Here is a 20,905-nt window from a genome sequence, read left to right as displayed (position 1 = left end):
TTGAGCAACAGAGTCCTGCACTTCTTTAACAGCATGTGTTTGGAATATTGCTAATTTATTCCCTCTTTATTTATGTTGTAAATAGCAGCATGGATGTTTCAATTAAGGGATGYCCACTTTTCAACCAATGCATCTCTATTTTTTAAAGAAGCTCTAATGAGAGACTTTGCACCTGTACTTGCCTACTCAGGAAAGTGTCCAGCAACTCTATTGACCATGAAGCATGAACTCTCTCAATACTCAGTACTTTTACAGCCTAACAACCTGCTGACCTGTGAGCTTCCCTTGCAGGTTTCCTATTTAGAAAACTAAAGTATGTGCAGGTTTTCTTGTTCTACATCTTTGATTCAGAAACTGCATTTTTTTCCCACATTTTCACATTTGTCCATTTCTGTTTCCTTGACACAAAATAGTTATTTTCTAATAAGGACAAGCTTTTTCCTCTTGTGAGTTCTCTTAATTTCTCAATGAAAAAATTACATTCTCCAATGAAACAGCAATCTGATGTTCACACTAAAAATTGAAATTTTAATTTGGATTTGTAGTCTTGGTACCATCTTAGGTATGGTTAGCAGCAGAGTGAGAAATCTTGCTCTCTGTGGTCTGGCTCAAGGGACTTTGCAGCCCTCAAGACAGACATTCAGTATAAGGAGAGTCTAGATTACTGGTTGCTTATTTAATTTCAATTTATAGCATGGCACCAGTTTCCCACAGAACAAACACTTTGTTATCTCCACTGTCTCAACAGCCTCACTTAAAACCAGATATTCTAGTCTTCAAGTGTTTTTCAGACTGAGATTTCCACAGAAATATATACAGTCTGCTGAGTTCCCAGTTTCAAGGCAACCTTAGTTAACTGCTCCTTGTAGTTTATTTTCACCAAGTTCTATCCTATTCTTTCACAAAAGTCTATCATTCATAAGCACATTTCCCTTCTTGCACATCTACTTTTTCTGAGTTCATGGTCTTTAAATGCCTATTTTTTTCATTTTGAAAAAACATGCTGTGACAGAAGCCTTGTTTCATTCTCTGCACATACTCTTATTACTAATGAACCTATCTGTTTTTATTCCCTTGACACTATTTTCAGAGTCATGCAATGGAACACTGGTTCTCTCCCTCTCTTCTCCTCTTCATGGGTCTGCAAAGCTACCACATGACAGCAACAGTCTTTCAGTCTAATGCAGGGCTGAAGTAAAATCTTTATTCCAAAGGGAAAAGCTGTTTTTTTAATAGCGGAAAGGAGGAAGGAAAAAGTAGGCATAAAACCCATGTTTTTGTTTAGTGCTGCTGCACTAAAGARCCACAGTAAAAAAAAAAGGAAACCATTTCAGGGACAGACCTTTTTTTGACAAATGTACAAAAAATATTAATCTGAGGAGTTGAGGTTCTTTTATTTTACACCTAATACAATTCATATTTAAAGGATTACTTGCACAAAAAAATAAACACATTTGGTATAAAAATTTATCRTCACTTTAACACCTTTTTTCTTCTTATGGCCCCCATCTTCTCTGGAGCAGAAACATATAAAGACTAATGGCACAAGTTCATTTTATTCTACAGTATTTTTTTTTTTGTTTTTACATACTCAAGTACCCTAAAGGACAACAGCCCGCTGTATACAAGAACCATTTTCTTCAGCCTGCTGAATAAAGTTTCATAARGAACCAAAGCTATAAAGGCATTTTAAAAACCGCTGCCTCTTTTTTTCCTTTCAGAAGCACTGACTTTTTGCACTATTAATATACATAGTGTTACGCAACAGCTCTTGAGTATAGTACATGCAGCAGAATATATCTGTTGTATATAAAACATASATTTAAAATCATGACTTATCGGAACTTTTGGAAGATTTGAGTAATTGTAGAATGCCCACCACTTAGAGAAAATGGTTTGATAGTACAAATGTCTGCATATGTTGGCCACTGGAACAATCCAAGGCTCACTRGAATAGTATCTTCAGCACATCAAGGTGCGTAAATAATTTACTTACAATATTAAAACACAGCTTAGCAAAACCAATAGTTCAAGATCTTATGACTGGGGGCTGGAACCAGAAGTTCTTTAAGGTCCTTTCCAACCATRCCATTCTATGATTGCTATGTTACCCTTCAATGGTTGCAAAGAAGTGTCGTGAGAGTTGCCCCTCTCCTCCCAAGTCCTTTATAAAACCTTTAGTACACAATTTGTTTTCCAGATGAAGAAACTTATTTATGTCTACTGCCTCTTCTCTTCATTGCAGCTGTACACTGTGGACAATACCATTTCCCTTTCGGTGCTTCTGTCAGTCCAACACATCCATAGTGGAACCATTCAATGGGGCACTATAAAAACAGAGTTAAAAGAGAGGGTTTGGGACTTGGTTATTTTTTTTTTTTAATGCGTATCACAAGTACAATTCTATGAAAATAAAACATGAGTGGAAAGCACTCAGTACACTAAGGAAAATGATAAAAACTCTAGGAGTCATATATGGACTCAACAGAGCAAAGTAAAAATGCTGCACTTTGAAATACTTAGTTTGACAAAATAATCTTATCACTTCTGTTTAAATGTGTTTAAATACATGATTGTGCTCAACTGTYCTTTTAAAACTTTTTTGTTTGAAAAGGACAACTGTATTAGTAGTGGCATAGCTAAACATTCAAAGAAATAAAGGATATTTTGAAGCAGGGCACTTTTGAACCTAGTAAAGGCTGAAGGTTTCAGACCTCAGCTATGTGGAGAGAAGAGGTGAAGTTTCCTGAAGGATGGTTCAAATCACATGCACTTTATTCTAAAAAACTCTACTCAAAAACAAACTAAAAAAAAAGTAACTCATGCAAGCAACAGTTATATGCACAAGCCTCTCATGAACCTTTTGAACTTTGTTACTTACATCTTGGTTATCACAGCCTACCATTTCACCATATGACACCTAGTAAATAAGGAAAGAAAAACCTTATTAATAATCATATAGCTAGTTAAAAGCAACATTTTCAATGGGCCAACATTCAAATTTCTTCCTTTGAGGAATTTTTCCATTAATAGCAGTAACATTTTCATTTTTCTTTTGTTACACAACCCAAACCTTATCATRTTCATAGTGAACTGATTTTCAAAAATAGTTTATGCAAAAGAAGATACATCTGCATATTTCAGATTGGATAAAAAACTAAATTCACTGTGAAAACCCTCAATTTTTAATTTAATTATTCCAGAACTCCGCACTAACAGATTTAAAACTCTCCAAGGATATCACATCACTAAAAAAAATTATCTTATTTTTAGCTTCAACAGTTGAGTTCATTATTTCTATCACCTATAAGCAAATAAAACCAGATCAGAACTCCAAGGGAGTAAAAATATATTTTTTAAAAATTAGCAGTCAGAGAAGGAAGTTCAGCTACATCAGAACAGCAGCTGTAATTGTATRTCAATTTGGACACCATCCTTACCTGATTACAAATACAGTAACGTGGTTCATTTGGATCATAGGTCCAATCAACCTGGCTATTGGAATCAGACTCTGGTATTACTGCTGTTTGCTGAGACAGTTCTTGTGCCAGGGCAGATGAAGAAGAACATGACGATAGAGAGGATGAAGAAGAAGAAGAYGAAGACTGCTGACTTGAGGATTTGTTGTTGTTTCTGACGAAGAGTAAAAAAAAAAATTGCATACATGGTTTATTTTCTGCCAAGTAAAAGAATCACTGAACAACTACTTCATTAACTCTGAAATACTGCAGCATATAAACCCCAAAGCATCATTCACTATCACATTTCATTCAATCACTGCAAGCACTGGAATGGACCCAATGAATGCTCTTTGGAAAAGGAAACAAGTCATACCAGCTCACAAGTGCATGACAGGCCRTTCTAATCAATGGAATTTAACAGTTCTAAACTGGCAAGTGGCTTTAACGAAGGCTTTTCTTCACAAAATTTTCCATCAACAGCCTTGGTGTCAATTCCTTATAAAAATTATGTTACCAACAGGAACAGGAATTCACATATAAATAATGTGATATGTCAGGTACAATGGATAACTGTTTTGAAGATGACTGATTCTCTGCTAATCTCCACTCAAGCATCAGCAATCACTCTCATCGGAATGGTGCCAGAATAAAAATTCTCTGCTTCTGCTTATAGGTCAAGCAAAGATATTCATAGATGAAAAATGCTTCTAAAACAGCATTGTTAACTGAGCAGTGAAGACACACAAATTTGAATGAARAAAAAAACTTAAATCAATTTTAAAAGATGGGTATTTTGAGACAAATTCTTTCAAGTACAAGTTCTGACTGTTGTCACAATATGTTGTGACGTTCTGTTGTTTAATATGTTTTAAAACTTCATTTCAATCAGAAATAAGATTCATTTGTTGTTCTAGATGGTCAGCCATTACAAAGTGTTATGTTTATTTGAAACTGGCATCAAACAGATCTCCACATTATTTCAAAACCATCTACAAACCACTGCATGGTAATTCCCAACAGTTGCTGCTAGATAAACTCTCTCCAAAACACAGAAAGATGAAGAAACCTTACTGTATTTCCTATGAAAATGTAAATCAAGACATTCATTTAAAAAAGGAGTGAATTTGCTTAAAGATAAAGAAGTGGGAGGACTAGAAAACACAGCCTTTAACAAAAAACGGCMAGCAGGCAGTAACTATCTTCTGCTGATTCCCCCTCACAGATGCTACAATGTATTTCTAATACGGCCCATGACCTTCTAACAGAAAGCTTAGCTGTCTTAAAAGTTGTAATTGCAGTCAACGAGTAAGAAAACCTACTTGCTTTTTCTGCCACTTCGTGAATCTGTGGTTGATGAACTTAATGTCTGTGTTAATGTAGATGCCAGAGCTGATGACGAATATCCAGCTGAATCTCTGGACAATGAAAATTCTCTTCCAAGCTGAAAATCATTGTTCTTAAATGCTTCATAGCTGGCTTTTAGACTGGATGTTCGTCTTCCCTCCTTCATCTGAAAGGAATACCGATACTATATCAGAATACAATAAAGCTCCTACATAAGAAATACCAGGCTGCTAACTGCTAATGATTTGCACAGGTTCACTAGTTACCCTGTTAGCAAAATTATGTATAGAAAGCAGTTAAACGTATGAGAATATCCTCCAGAAAAAGTCAGAAAGAAAGCTGTCCCTTTAGGCGAGTTATACAGGATGGTTATACCTACCAACTGTGGCAYATAAACAAAACTGTAATATGAGAACTGAATCACATTAGCTGAAAGTGATCATGAGAATTCAGATTTAAAGAAAAATAAAGCAGTCACTAGCTTTTCTTAATTTACAGCGGATGGCAGAATGACAAGAATATTTTTACATTACCTGTGCCGTGGCTTGCACTGCTTGAGCTGCTGCCATGGTAATTGCACCAGCCCCGGATCCTGAAGATAATGAGCCCAGGTTATATGATGCCAATGGTTGAGAAGAGTTTGTATTGTATGCATTGTTTGAAGAGGATGATGAATTACTGTTTCGACACCCTTGATGAATAGAACACATTCATGAAATTCAAAATGAAACTAAATTCCTTTGCATTTYAAGAAGAGTTATATGACAACCAGTGAGAGAGTAGGAACTCTGTTTATGCATTAGAGTACTCTAATTATTTTGTAAAAAAGGTTTTAAAAGTAATTTGACACAGCCAGTATTTGTTTATGGGAAAGAAAAAGAAGTTTGTTCCSTATCTATCCTTATGTGCAAGGAGTCCTTTCAGAAAGACAGCTCTCACTATCATACTCAGTTATGAAAGAACAGATGCAGCTGCTATACCTACGCCTATACTGAAACAATGCTTACTACCATAAACATCAAGAAGAGGGTAAGAATTTGACTGTGCACCTAAACTGTTTCTGAAGTAAAATTTTCAACAATCTTAATTCTAAAAACTACAGATCAGTTTTAATGCAACACAATTTACAGTGTCATCTGCAGGATGACAGCTGCTCAAACATAGCTACATTTCATTTGCAGCCTCACGCGAGGCTTCTTCAAAAGAAAATTGAAATAAGACACAATGGAAACTACTTAAAACTGACGAACTTACTGAATTCCAAAACTTAAGATAGATGACATACTGTAACTCTAGTCTATTATTTTCAGAAAAAAAACCTACAAAACACCTTAATACTGAGAATAGGCAGAAAGATTTGGGGTTTTTTAGTCATTATTCAAAAAGACTTCTCCCCTCTTTTGACACAGACAACGCATGTAAAAACTTTATTTTCAGACCAACTCTTAAAAAAAAATAGGTGTGAAAATTCTTTTCCCTTACTTTGGAAATTTTTGTATGCATTTTTTTCCCAAAATAATGCATTGATCTCTCACATTTCTASTAGTGGCTGAATGAAACTATCCTGTTATCTTCCTCAAAATGTAAATAAAAACAGCCAACATACAGCTGTTAAATGACAACGAAGAAGACCCCCTTCATAGACAACACAGATGAATAACAATGCCTGCAACTTCTCATGTTTCAAGARACTGAAAATCCCAGGGAAAAGGGTACAAGCCTCTGATTGAGGACTTGCTGAATGGCAGATCCCAGAAGGTCATTATCGATGGCATAAGGTCTAGAAATTCCACAAAGTGCAATGCACCTGGAGAGGAATAACCCTATGCACCAGCACAGGTTATAGGCTGACCTGCTGAAAAGTTGCCTGGTGAAGAAGGACCTCAGGACCCTGGTAGACCTCAGGGTYCTTGTGGCCAAGAAGGCTAATGGTATCCTGGGATGCATTAGGAAGAGCATGGCCAGCAGGTTGAGGGAGGTGATCCTGACYCTCTATTCAGTCCTAGCAAAGCTGCATCTAGAGCGCTGTGTCCACTTCTGGGCTACTCAGTACAAGAAAGACATGGAACTCCTGGAGTGGGTCCAGTGGAGTGAAAAAAAGATGGTGAAGGTACTGGAGCATCTCACTTATGAAGAAAAGTTGAGGGAGCTGGGCCTGCTCAGCCTTGAGAAGAGATGACTGAGAGGAGACCTTATCACTGTCTGTGAGTATCTGAAGGGAAGGTGCCCAAGGGATGGAGCCAGACTCTGGCTGGTGGTCTGAGCAATAGGACAAGAGGTAAMGGGCAGAAACTGATGCACAGAAGTTCCAGCTGAATATAAGGAAGAAYTTCTTTACTTCAGGTGACATGCACATGAACAGATTGCACAGAAACAGGTAGCTCAGAAAGRYTGAGGAGTCTCCCTCACTGGAAATATTCAAGAACTGTCTGGACACAATCCTGTGCCATGTGCTCTGGGATGACCCTGCTTGAGCAGGGAGGTTGCATCAGATGACCCACTGGGGTCCCTTCCAACCTGACCTATTCCATGATTCTGTGATTTCAAAAGACTAACTCACWAATATAATTAGGTTTCTCTTCTTCTGATTAAAAAGCAATGAAATGGAAGACAATTAGGATTACCTGGTGTATTTTCTTTAGAAGCATCTGAAGTCAGGGTAGATAGAAGAGCTTCAGATTTAAACTTCTTTTCAGGAACATGATCTGTTGTACTGTGGTGAGAAGATGGATTGTGTTTCCTTTCTAAATGAAACAAATAAAGGGAACTTAAAAGTAAAATCTCTTCAGCTTGAAAGTCAAACTACACAAGCACTTTCAACTAACTCCCACCAGCAAAACCTATTTCATTCTTGCTCTCATTCTTAACAGACATTATGAGCACTTATTATGCCTTTTTTATTTCCTGCAATGATGGAGGGAAAAAGCTCTAAACCTTTTTGTCTTCTAAAACTTCTCAAAAACCACCCCACCAAAACCATAAAAAGTGAGAATCTTTATAAGTTTCAAACACTTACTCTCTACTGGAGTGTGAGAATGGGAGTGATGGTTATTCACAGGCTGTGCTGGTGTATCCAGCTCCAGAGACCCTAAGATGGAGGTAAGAAGGAGAGGAAAATTTCAGAGTTGGCACTGTTTTGACTTTTGCATACTAAAAGAATCTTTAAAATATTAACCAAATCACAATGCAGCTGTATTTATTTTAATTAGAAGAACTTTTGCTCTTTGAGACCCTTTCYACAGTACAACTAGGAGCCAGTGAGATCAGTTTTCAGATAAAAATTGGTGACTGCTACTGTTCAACTACTGAAATAAAGAACTTAAAATCAAGGCCAATAAGAACCAACAACACAGCCCTCAACATGCCATTTAATGAGCTGCACTCAACCTGGTGATGGTTGCAGAATGGCTGCACTAAAAGTACWGATAATATACATCCATATGAAGACTGTGGCACATAAACTGTATAAACAAAGCATCTTGTCCCACGGAGTCCACCTTGTCACATTCAGTCAAAGCTCAAGAAACAGCAATGTCTTTAAAGATGATTTAACATTCAAAAGAAAGGGCTGCAGATAATTTTCCAGATTTTCCTAACACTCAAAATACACAAAGGAACAACACAAATAAAAAAAAAACCAAACATATAAAAACAACAAAACAACAACCAACTCCATCCCCCCCAAATAAAAGGAAGAAGTCACAGGCACAAATCCAAGTCTACGTCTAAGAATAACATTTCTTGCAAGGTGTGAGGCCAAATAATCACAACATAGGAGAGACTTTGACTATAAATCTAGAACTATATAAACCATTTTGTTTCTAACAAAAAGATTTTCAAGTAGCTGCAGTACCTACCAAAGTACATTTACACAGACAACAAAACAAGGAAGCAATTTACATTCATTTTTCAAAATCTGTAGTTTCAACATTTCTTTACTTCTTCCACTGCTTTCAAAAAGCACTGAAATACATGAGTATATGAGTAATGCATAACTATATAACAAAAGTTTAAAAATAACTATTCTAGGAGAGGGTGAAAGCTTAAGAGCTATTTTGGTGGAGTGAACTTCAATCACATYATGAACTTGCCCAAAGGCTGCCCTCTGGCGGGACTTCACCCATATGTATTTACTATGAAAGCTAAAAGTTAAGTCTTCTACTTCTAACTTTATTTAAAAGTAAAGAAACAAAACCCTCAAACCAAACAAGATTCAAAGATGCAACATGTAGTCTAGTACTTCTCTATCTTGAGTCTGTTAAATCCCATCKAGCAACCTCTCCAAACACATAGTTTAACAGAAAGTAGCATCACATCCTAAAACCAGCTGGGATTTAAACGAAACTAGTCATTTTCTGAAATTGCTAGTTAATTAAAATAATTTAATTAATAGTTTTCCTTTTTGTGTCTGTTATCTGTAATAACAATTACAAATAAAATATCCCCAGTTTATACAACAGCCAGAAAACATTCCTTGAAATAATATTTATTCCTAATATCCCCAAGTGACTTAAGTCACTTTTCAGCATCTTTGGCTATGAGGAGAGCCACTGCCTCCRTAATCACAACAGTTAAATCAATTTAGAAATTTATCACAATCACATTTGAATTTGACATCTAAATGCTGATGAGCACAGAGAAACCAGATTCYTCTACACCAAGCTGGCAAAAAAGCTGTCATTTTACATTTTTATTCACATACTGAATACCAGCATTGTTGTATTTAATATGCAGRTTTCTTACCTAAAATGCTTTTCTTTCAGTACCCTATTATAGAATAACCCATTCTTACCCCTTTAAAACAAGAAAACCACCAAGTACACGGGAAACTAAAATAATGACCCTCCTTAGTTTCATGGCAATCAATTCAAGGAAGAAATTACACCCTTTCAACTAGGTAGGTGGCAGGCTTAGGCCAAAGTACTTGGCTGAATGCCTACAATCATTAAAAATARGTTTAAAGAATTATGTATCTTACTGTAACAATTCATGAGGACAACAGTTGTATGAAAGAATTATTCTACTTACTCAGTTGTATTTTGATTTCACTGGTAAAAATTGAAACTAGAATTTGAGAATAACTGATTAAAAGTGGGTTAAAACACACAGGTGAAAATACTGCCAGTCACTAACAAGTGTATGATGTTTTAATTTTGCAAATTGACAGAAAGTCTGTCAGGTTCTTAAAGAAAATCATGTATACTTACGTCTCTCTAATATTTCTGTAATTCCAGCATTATCTGCTTCAAGTTCCATTTTAAATTTAGCAAGTTCCTGATCCAATTTTCTCAAATGACGGTCTACCTGTTTGTTAGACAAAACAAAAATAAATAGCATCCAGTTCTGCAATATGAATACCTAAGTCCTTAATCTCAGGCTTTCCATGTATTTCCCTTTCAGCAACTTTATACCACACAGCACTAAACACAACAACACACAGAAGCCTATCTTCTTGGTCCCCTCCACTTCCCTCACTCAGCAGACACTGGTATTGACACCAAAATAGTGCAGGCAAAGCTCCACTTTTCAGAAACAAAGATGAAGAGAACTTGAAGATGCTCTTGGCATGCAAACAGAAAGGGGAAGAGAAAGAACTGTATATGACATGGACTTCAATAGAGATTGGGCTGCTCTGAGGAAATTGCAAGTTCTGAACTGAATTGTGTGCAATTTGTGTTCCACTATAAACACCAGTAAACTTAGTGTGTATTGAGTCTTAACTGAAAGGGGAGAGATTCCTGTGTGTTTCAACAAGCTATGACATGTTCTTGGGTACTAAAAAATAACAAAAAAATTTTTCAACTCACTCTCATGAAAAGAAACATTACATTCCAAATGCTTTCTACATCTGTACTTACACAGCAAAATTTACCTGTCTTTGTTAAAAACTAAGAGGATTTTCCTGTTACCAGCTGATCAAAAGAGAAGGGCTAAGTTCTAACTTCTAGAACAAACTTTTGGCTAGATGAAGTGAAACTCAAGTAACTGTTTTATGTATTCTATATTTGAGTGTAGTCTGACTTGAAGGCTGTGTTCTCTGAAAAAATGGAAAATAAATATGCTTTATAGTTTAATTCATGTGCTGCCATCCCTCTCTGGGTCTGGTCTCCATCGAGTTTTTATCCCAGTGAATAGTGCACCTGTCCAAGGCATGAGCAGCCGGTTTTTCCAARAGAATGCTGCAGGAAACAGTGTCAAAGGCTTTACTAAAGTTCAGGTAGGCAACATCCACAGCCTTTCCCTCATGTACTAAGCAGGTCTCTTCATCACTGAAGATCAGGTCAGTCTGGACCTGCCTTTCCTAAACCCATGCTGCCTCGGCCTGATCCCCTGGTTGTCCTGCTCATGCTGTCATGACACTCAAGACGATCTGCCCCATGACATTCCCCAGCACTGAAGACAGGCTGACAGGTCTGTACTTTCCTGGATGCTCTTTCTGACCCTTTTTGTACGTGGGCATTACACTTGCTAATTTCCAGTCAATTGGGACCTTTGGCAAATACCTGAAGTTGCTCAGTGGCCTCTTCCACCATCTCCCACAGTGTGCTGTGGGGTGGATCCCATCAGGGCCCTAGACTTGTATCTATGTGGCTAAGTGTCTAAGTGGCAGGCTGCTGACCATTTTCCCTTGGATTACAGGGACTTCATTCTGCTCCCCACTTAGTTCTTCCAGCTCAGGGGCTGGGTACACTGAGAAAAACTGGTCTTGTTATAAAAGATTGAGGCCATGAAGGCATTAAGTATATCTGCATTTTTTTCATCCTCCATCACTATGCTTACCGCTGTAYCCATAAAGGATGGAGATTTTCCATAACCCTTCCTTTATTGCTGATATATTTGTGAAAATATTGTTGTCKTTTATGGCAGTAACTAGACTAAATTCTACTTGGRCTTTGGCCCTTCTAATTTTCTCCCTGCATAACCTCACAAAACCCTTGCAGCCCTCTAAAGTTGCCTGCCCATTCTTCCAAAGGTGATATACTCTCTTATTTTCCCCAAGTTGAAGCCAAAGCTCTGTATTTAGCCTGGTTGGTCTTCTTCCCTGCTGGCTTCTCTTCTGACACATGGGGATGGCCTGTTCCTATACATTTAAGATTTCCTTCTTGAAGAATGTCCAGCCTTCCTGGACTCCTCAACACTGCATCCCAAAGGATTCTCTCAACCAGTCTCCTAAACAGGCCAAAAACATGCATTAATTAAAAATTAATCATAATTAATTAAAAATTATGATTTTGAATACTATTTCCTTGTTTTATATTTAAGTGACACTTACTATCCAAAAACCCAAAACTCYTAGCAGTCAATAAAATATTATGTTTCTTTCACCAGCAAGGCATTTGTGTGTAGATGACATAAAGGTACAGGGAGCACAGCTGCAGTGCTTATCAAAATGCTTAAAACTCCTTCGGGCACTAATTTAGGTAATTCACCACAAGTCCCATGTCCACTTACCAGATCATATATTTGATTAGCCAGTTGCACTTTTTCATCTGCATCTTCCAAAGCCTTATAATAATCCTGTTACGAAGAGAAATTTTTTAAATTATGAATGTAAGTRAAGTAATTTCAGTAAGTTTAAATTACTGTTATGAAGCACAAAATGTAAGTCAAAAGGAAAAATTTAAGTCATTTTCCAGAAAGACTTTGAAATTTTATTGTAAACAACAATCATTTGAATTTTAAACGAGAGATGTAATACAGACRAATTTATTTTCCCTGCCTTAGAAAATGCCAAACTACAAGATGRGGACACTTCCTCCTCGAATGCAAGATATGCTACAAGAAATGAAACAATCTTGGATTTATTTTATATTACACGACATCATGTTATGGACTTATAAAATGAGATTGTCTTTTACTTCACGACCACCACAAATCCTACRGCTCTTCAAAATGATGCTGAAGTACTTTGTGGGTAGGCCTTTCCAGCACTCTAGTTAAACAGAGATAATGCTGTATATAGTTTAAATGATTTTAAAATAAATTTCCCTAACTTGTAAGTGTATTCCAAGTAATTTAACTAAAGCAATCCAAAAGTCTCTTCTAACCAACGAAAATTCACACACAAACCTTCTTTTTTAAAAATGTATGTTTTCAGATACTTTTACTTTAGATTTGAACAGATTTTACTGCATTTAAAGTCTCAATTTCYACTGAATAGTATCTTGCTTATGTGAAAACTACTTAAAATTTTGGTTCAACTGAAGTGAAAACCAAGTTTTTCATTTACTCTAGTGAAGTCAGAGTTTTGACCTTTTCGTTTTTTAAAATTTAAAAATCTGTTTGCACTAATTAAAGAAGAAAACAACCATTATCCAAATAAGGAGCTGAAGTAGCCCGTGTAGAATACAAAGGAGTTTCTCCTGACCAAGTGATGGACTATGTTGATAACAATACCACCACCAATGCTCAAGTACTGAAGGATAATACAGAACACGTTCATTTTCTTACTCCTCTCTCAGGCTGCATATACCATACGTATAACGTGCAGAAGCACATAAGCAGAATCACAGGAAATGCTGAATCTAAGCTTGAAAAATAACCTCTAAGAAAATGCAAATTAACTTAGGCAACTTAATATCACACAAACAGAAACAAGAAATCTGAGCCAAAAATTTAGTACCAGGTTTCTTCACCATTTCAGGATCACCTTTTTTTAAAGACTATAAAGTGCTGGGTAAAACTTCAGAGAAATGCTTGATCAAAGAAACCTTTCATTCACTTTTCTCCTCCAAGATAGTTCTATCCACCTCTATGAAAGGGAACGCAGAGTTCTGGACACTTAAATCTCCATCAATCATAAACTATTTTTTCCTAAGGTTCTCTTAGTTTGCAAAAGAAAAAATGTGACCCACTCCTATGATATCCTTACTTTTTTGATTGATGTCATTTGCTCTTCTCTCCATTCAGGTTTGTTTTTCTTTGCATTCATAAAAAATTCATTTACCCTCTGCTCAAGCTGATCCATTGCATCTGTAACACGGGAAAAGATTGAGATAAATGTTATCTTTTCATGTACATGAACATTAGGAAATAATGGGATTTTTTTTTCCTCAAAAAAAGCTCACAGGACTGAGGTGCAAACTATTAGAGAGGAGAGAAAAGAAAAAAACCAAAACAACCAAGTGACAATGGACATCGGAGGGAAATATTTACCTTCATTTCCAAGAAGCAGAATTGCATTCTGGTAGGATTCTCATCAAGGTTCTTGTGCTCTCCAGCATGGGACAGGCAGGACTCCAAGTTCTAAAGGTTTTTTGTCCCTAAGAGCAGTGGTAGTGACTTAAAGCACGACCCAAACTCCTCACCCAGGGCTCTAGACTGCTGACTTTGGAACATTCTAGCCAGTTACAAACTGAGCAGGAAACAAAATGTTCTCCTAAGAGAAACAGTCAAATACAAAACCAAATAATTGAAAAAAATTAGTGTCTCAAAAAGGTAGACCAACTGAAGAGTAAAGTCACTGCCTTTAAGTCCAGGCCCTTTCCAGTATATGCTGGGAAAGGTCAGGGCAAACTGAAAGCACTTACAAATAATTCCCTCCACCCCCACAGGAGTAAATACACTGATGAAATATTATTTSGACAGGATTCTCACTTACATGAAATTGAGAAATATTGTAAAAGGGAAAAAAAAAAAACAAACCCCACCACCCATTTTCTAACATTAACTATCTCTAGAAGGGAAAATGTCAACCACAAGTTATTTTTTTCATTGTTTACTGAGACAGGAACAGGGATTCCCTTCCCTTTCCTCTCCACTCTTCTCCCACTGAGTTTACTATTTCAACAGCTGGACACTTGCACACTCAACAACTTGCATATTTCCAAAAACATGCAGCTCCCTCAGTCAAACTAGCTTTGACAGCCTTGCTAGTGTCAGCATAGATGACACCACTGAATTTTTTTTCACAGCATTCTTAGCGGCATTAGCCAGCTATCAGTGTTAAATCAAACGGGACAATGAACGAATTACCTCCAAACTTCAGGCTCTGGGTGCAAAACACCTAAGAAACTTTCCAGAAACCACCATTAAAACTGTATCATATGATGGCCATCATGTTTTGCCAAAACAAAATGAAAATTAATTAGTTAGTTCAAGAAGCTCATGAATCCCTAAGTATGATTYACTCTTAAAATCAAAGAGGCCAAGGGTCTTCTTAACGCTGTGAAAATTCACAGCTAGAAGTAATTAGTTTCATAAATAACCAAAAATCATTCATACTAAATGATCAAAAACATTAATCTTCCTTATGCTGGGAACATTCAGCATCAAACCCAACAAGAACCTAACAACTGACTGGATAGAGCACCATTAATCCCAAGCCGTAACAAGTTGTGACACAAGTTTATACTAATTTTATTTAGACCCACACAAACAAAGCAATCAAACAGTTTTGGAGTAAAACAGGCTGAAGGACGAGAACCTGTACAATGAGTATTTTCCACTTGCACCATGTGGAGAAGAGTAAGAAGCCTGAGAGGCAAGCAAGAAGCACACACTTCATATGGAGGATTCCAAAACCTTTGTTCTTTGACCAATTTAGTCCATAAAGACAAACAGACAAAATGTTCTATCTCCTATCCTCAGAGCACAAACACCCTAAGTGACACTCATTCTAGTGGTTCCATAAACAAGAAATGACAAAAAATATTTTCCCYCTTCACTTTTTACTGAGCATGCGTTATCAGTCTGTGTGAAACTGCCTAGTGGACAATTTCCACAGAAACTTGGTCTCTCCTGAGAGAGGGCAGAAAAGGCAAAGGGGAGTGCAGGTGACATCTATCAAATTATATGAGAATTTCTCTCTGCTACACTCAAGTTCATCCACCTTTTCTTATTATACTATATTCTGAGATACTAGATTTCCCAAGAGAGTTGTCAAAACATATGAGAAGAGAAACCTGATAATCCATGATTTTAACTTAAAACAGAGAAACATTTTATACTTCATGTGGAACTCAGTTAGAGCTCARGAGTTAAGTCACGACTCAGATGATCTTTGCTTTTCCCACAGCAATCTTACCAGAATATACAGCAAATAGACGCACTTTAAKATTTCTTCCAACAACAGCAGCACCTGCCCCTTTAGGAATCAATGTGGTCMAAACAGGTCCAATTGAAGTCAACAATGATCTCTCTAAATTACAAATSACATAGATTTCTGGGCTAGCATCACTTATCAAAGTACTGCTTTCAAGTACTTCTAAGACAMTGAACAGCCTCCAGGTTTGCATGTACTGTTTATCAGGTATACTGAAGAGGTGCTAGTCCAGAAGTTTTGTAAGTGTCTTTAGATACCCTGCCAGTCATTGCACAAGAATTACAAAAGTACTAAGGCCTGAGAGAATTTTTCTCTATACCTAAGGCTGGTCCTATAGTATACAATACTCCTACTATATTCCTGCTACCTTTGCATTGCCAGCTACCTCAGTTCTCAAACATACCTTAAAAACCCCCATACTCTCTTCTTTGCCTTCTTACAGAACAGAAGTAAAATTTGTAAACTTATTTCAAACTATCTAAGTCAGGGAGCTACTCACCGCCTCTCACAGTGCTCCCCAGTGACAGTGGCTTCAGAAATGTTATCTCCCAGAAGGAGCCATGACTGTACCCACAACTTCAAGCACTGAACCATGGACAGCATTTAGCTTGCAATATAGAAWAAGTCCTATAGACAGTTCTACATGTGTCAATAAGGCCTATTAAACAGATCTGCTGGGTCCGCTATAATAAATATCTGAGGCTGCGCTTTRAAGTATTGCAGGTTAAACTGGTTTCAAGAACTGTTCCCACTCAGTGCCGCGTTTTGTAGTTCTATATAGTATTCCCTTGTTATTTCAATCTCTGCTCTTTCATTCCTTTCTACAGTAGTCCAGCCCTTCCATATCTATGCAGTAACAGTTTCATTAACGAATACCTTTGGATCACCGTTATAGATAACCRTATTAATTTTGCATTAAATTACCACAGCAGCTATCCAGGGTGTTCTCGGATACTTAGATGAGACTGCATTAAAAAAGATGAAATGGCAGTGCATCCTGAAAACAGCCTAAGTCAGCATGTAAGATCGGGATGTATGAGCAGAGATACAAAGTGATCTACCAAGAAACCTGATGTGTATTTGTAAATATATTTTGTATAATATACATATTTATACCAAAATACACATTTATATAAAATATACGTCTACATAAAATATAATTTGTATAGAACCTAAACTTCATAAAGTTCATTTGGCTGCATGTCAGCTAGRCACAAGAGGCCAAGCAAACAGCACCTTTCCATACGCTATAATGAGGGAGCTGGCTGGAAAGTTTCAGGGAGAGCATGCCGCTGCCTACTGGAAGGAGTGGGACATAACTCATGTTCCAAACCACCATCACTGCTCTTAGGGATCAAAAATCTGAAGAGTTTGGGACGTCCAACCGAAAATGCCTTTGGGAGCAGCACAAGCCCGTGAACGTAGCTCGGCCTCTTTGCGCCGAGGCCCGGCGGGCGGGGCCTGGGGCGGGCCGGGGGCTGTCGCGACAGCACCAGGGGCGCGCCCCGCCCCTCACCGCGCCACGGCGGCTCCGTAGCGCCTTCGCCCGCGGGAGACAGCGAGACCGCTCCCGGGCCCGAGCGGCGGTGCCGAAGAGCCGGGACAAAGCTGGGGAGGAGGCGCGACCGCCCGGGGCAGCGCGGGGGAGCGGGTGGAGCTACTGGCGCGGGCCGGAGCGGCGCCGCTTCGCTTCCTCCCTCCCTTCCTTCCTTGCTCGGCCTTCCCGCCTCTCCCGCCCTGCGGCGGGGGCGCGGCGGTGGGGCCGGTGCCCGCGGGGCGGAGCGGGGCGGGCGCGGAGGGGCGGGCGGAGGCGGAGGGGGCGGGACTCACGTACTCTGCACCTGCAGGTCCATCTCGCGCATCTCGGTGAACCTGTCGCGCAGATCCATGGGAAGCTGCTCGATCACTGTGGGGACACGGGGGAGCGGGAGAGAGGGGGGAGGGAGGGAGCCAGTCAGTCACTCGCTGCCGTGGGGGAGGGGGGGCGCCGCCTCCTCGCTGCGGCTCCCCCGGCTCCCCCGCACCGGCCGTGCCCGGCCGCCCGGCGCCCCCGCCGCGCACACACTCACTCTCCAGATAGTCCTCCAGGTAGAGCATGGCGGCGGCCGGGCCCGCGCCCAGGGGCTGCTCGAGAGCGGGCGCTCGTCCCTTCCAATATGGCGCCGCCGCCAACAACACCAGCGCCTCGACTCAGCGAAAACAACATTGGCGGCGGACGGCGCTCGCCCCGGCCGCGCCGCGATTGGCTGCCTGCGCTGCTGACGCACACTGCGGTCCGCGCTTTGCCGCGCGGCCTCACGGGAAACGTAGTCAGTGTTGAGCGAGGCGGCGGGAGGCTGCGCGTSCCGCCGGGCATCGTCATTCCGGCCGCTCCGCAGTCCGAGGGCATTCCCGCGGTCTAGGGGCATTCCCGCGATCCTGGAAGCATTCCCGCTTTGCAGGGGCCGCGGGATTTTTCGGGAGCCGCTCCCGGTTCGCTTCGGCTCCCGGCCCTCCGTAGCGTCCTCGGCGCGAGCGGAGCGCCGCAAGTCAGGCAAATGGAAAGGGAAAACTTGGAGGTTCTTCACCAGACTCGAGGCTTTTGTTAGTCTGTTGTTGTTTTAAATGCTCGCAGCCGGCAGTAGTTTATTAAGAGWAAGAAATGGCAAAACTAATGAAATTGCTTTAGTCCATGATCTTTCATCCAAGATAAAAAAGCTGCTCCGTTCAGCGCAAATCCYAGGTATGGACAACCTTAGGAGAGAAGGGATGAAGAAACGTACCAGTGCTTTAGAATTGCTGTTCAGAGTGCAGAGACAACTTTGAAGTTCAGTTACAATACTCTTTGCAGTAATTMTCTTTTAAATGTTTGGGGCTGAGRTTTTCCACACAGTTTCATTCCCCCGGATAGTTGATTTCATCGCTCTTCTACTGCTGTTATTTACTGCCTTAAGCATGGACTGCTTCATTTATCCAGATGTAGTTTTCACCTAGGAAAAGAAACTGGGGCTTGCATGATGTCAGGTGTAAGTATRGGAGCGTAAGAATTGTGGTAGTAGATCAGCTGTGCTTTCCASTGTGCTTTTTGTCTCTGTATCTTCATCTGTGCCAGATGCATCTAAGCAAAGAGGAAGTGTATGCTTAAGCCAAATTTGAGTAAAATTTGCATGGGATGTTTTTGAGGGTTGAAATGAATGAAAAATGGCATTTTTCTCATGTCTGGAGTTCATGTAYTGTGAGTGGTTAGTTATAGATAACAATTTTGGGAAGTGAAGCATAAATTTTGTTTGTAGYCTTTATGAAGACTCATGGTAGCAGTGTATTGAATACATAGGGTGTAGCAGACAGGTTGGGGGGATTTAATTCCCGTGTCCTTGAAGTTGGGGGAGAATGAAAAAGGTACAACAATAAACTCTCAGTAACTTTTCAACTTCATGAAAAAGTGCTGTGCCAGAGTGGTCACTCTCCATACTCACTCCACCATTAGCCATGTAGTCTACACTGCCAAACCAGAAATACCAACTACTGCCATACATACAAATGAACAGATTTTTAGATGGTCAGCTTGGTTAGCCTTATTTGAAATAAAGTCTGTATTATTGCTCATACAGGTCACTTTGCTGTACAACTTCAGACATGCTTGTAGGCATGACAGTATTTTTTTRAAGTTGTGTATGTGAAATTGCTTGGCTATGTTTTGGTTTGTAGAAGACAATGACTTTTCTTGGGTAGATAAACGCCTGCACTTACTGGAGTGAAAGGATTTGATGCAGCAAGAGAACCCATGCAAAAGCACAGAAAAGTAATTACATCCTCATTCATTAGGAGAAAGGCTAGGTGAATTTAGGGGGAATCTGAATTTATGGCATCACTTTCTTTTATGCTTACTTTTGGCCCTAATGATTTTTAAAGAAAAAAAAAATGCTGTAGACATGTTCAGGAGCACATTTCATGCAGCAGAAGTCTAAAAGAACAATATTGTAAACAAAGACACTGCTATTAGAACCACAGCTGCAATACAGTCATACAGTAAGTCCTTGCCATTTGCTTCATGACCAAAATCCCAGGATAGCACAGACATTGGGACATTGTGATTTCTTCTGTTCTCATCTTTGCAAGCTTGGGGATAACCAGCAAAATTCTCAACAAGGGCTACTGTGCAAGTGTGTCATGATGCCCAGACCAAGGAAAGACAGAAATGGTTCTTGGGGCTGTGTCTCATCATTTAATAAGGGTATTTGTCCTGTCTTTATTAGTAAAACAGGAAAATGAAACTCAGCTATGCCAACAGAATGACAAAGTACTGATGGGGCTGGCTGCTGTCTTCAAAGGTATGAGTTGCCCATGTTGATGTTTTCTCGTTTATTGTGTGAGAGGCTCTTACAGAAATAGAGACCTGCTTACAAAACTGTTCACTGTAGTGCTTTATAGTAAGGGATGGGAGGGGATTGTGAGGTAGAATACAAATGAAAACACAGTTCAGTTTGACAAATGAAGAAGCTCATAGTTTTCATTTCTGTTCATATGAATTTATTCTGTATAGTCAAATGAGAAGCCACACCAACTTCAATAGGATTGCTTGTGTAAGTGCTGCTTATCCTGACATACCAATGGCACTGAGTTTAAACTGACATTTAAGAAGTGATAAGCCAACTGACCTATAAAAAAGAAAACTTCCTGTTGTTWATAAATGCAAAGAATTAACTCTATTGATTAACTCAACTTTTAGAACAGCCTAATTAGAACAAGTCCTGATAAGGAAACATGGATTAATGACTGTTTATTGGAATGCAAATACAGTGAAAAAGAACTAAACACCAGCTGTGAACCCAAGGTAAAAAAAWATTCAATTTATTAATTACAATCAACATTGCTCAAAAAACTCCTTTGCAACTATAGAGCTGCTTAGCATAGGAAGCAAATGGAGGCCACAGGAACTGGTGTTTTCYCCTGTTTATATAATGTTATTAATGTTGATGGCATTTTTCCAGCAAATGTTTCACATAAATCATGTTTCATCACTGTGACAGAGTGATGCATAAAAAAGTATTACAGTTCCCCTGTGATCTACCTGAAG

At 39.1% G+C, this 20,905-nt stretch overlaps 1 protein-coding gene across 4 annotated transcripts; it reads right to left on the bottom strand.

The window, feature by feature from the left end:
• Positions 1-1,169: 1,169 nt before the first annotated feature.
• On the bottom strand, positions 1,170-18,075 carry ING3 (inhibitor of growth family member 3). 4 transcript variants are annotated; one of them, XM_057378356.1, is made up of 12 exons: positions 17,919-18,075; positions 17,691-17,755; positions 13,678-13,778; positions 12,258-12,323; positions 10,013-10,109; positions 7,822-7,893; positions 7,430-7,549; positions 5,339-5,496; positions 4,781-4,971; positions 3,441-3,633; positions 2,882-2,920; positions 1,170-2,327 (listed from the first exon to the last, which is right to left on the bottom strand). In XM_057378356.1, exons 1-12 carry the CDS (start codon positions 18,053-18,055, stop codon positions 2,211-2,213), a joined length of 1,356 nt encoding a protein of 451 aa, XP_057234339.1. In that variant the 5' UTR covers positions 18,056-18,075; the 3' UTR covers positions 1,170-2,210. The 4 variants fall into 4 exon arrangements, with proteins under 4 accessions (XP_057234339.1, XP_057234349.1, XP_057234359.1 ...); XM_057378366.1 differs by having other exon boundaries at positions 5,339-5,397; XM_057378376.1 differs by having other exon boundaries at positions 1,171-2,327; positions 17,684-17,755; positions 17,919-18,012.
• Between the last annotated feature and the right edge of the window lie 2,830 nt (positions 18,076-20,905).

Source organism: Malurus melanocephalus, unplaced genomic scaffold (genome assembly GCF_030028575.1).
Source record: "Malurus melanocephalus ecotype Western Australia unplaced genomic scaffold, MMel_1.1 scaffold_11, whole genome shotgun sequence".
Lineage (NCBI taxonomy): Eukaryota > Metazoa > Chordata > Aves > Passeriformes > Maluridae > Malurus > Malurus melanocephalus.
The sequence above is the reverse complement of the archived record's forward strand: the minus strand, read 5'-3'. Positions and strand labels throughout refer to the sequence as shown.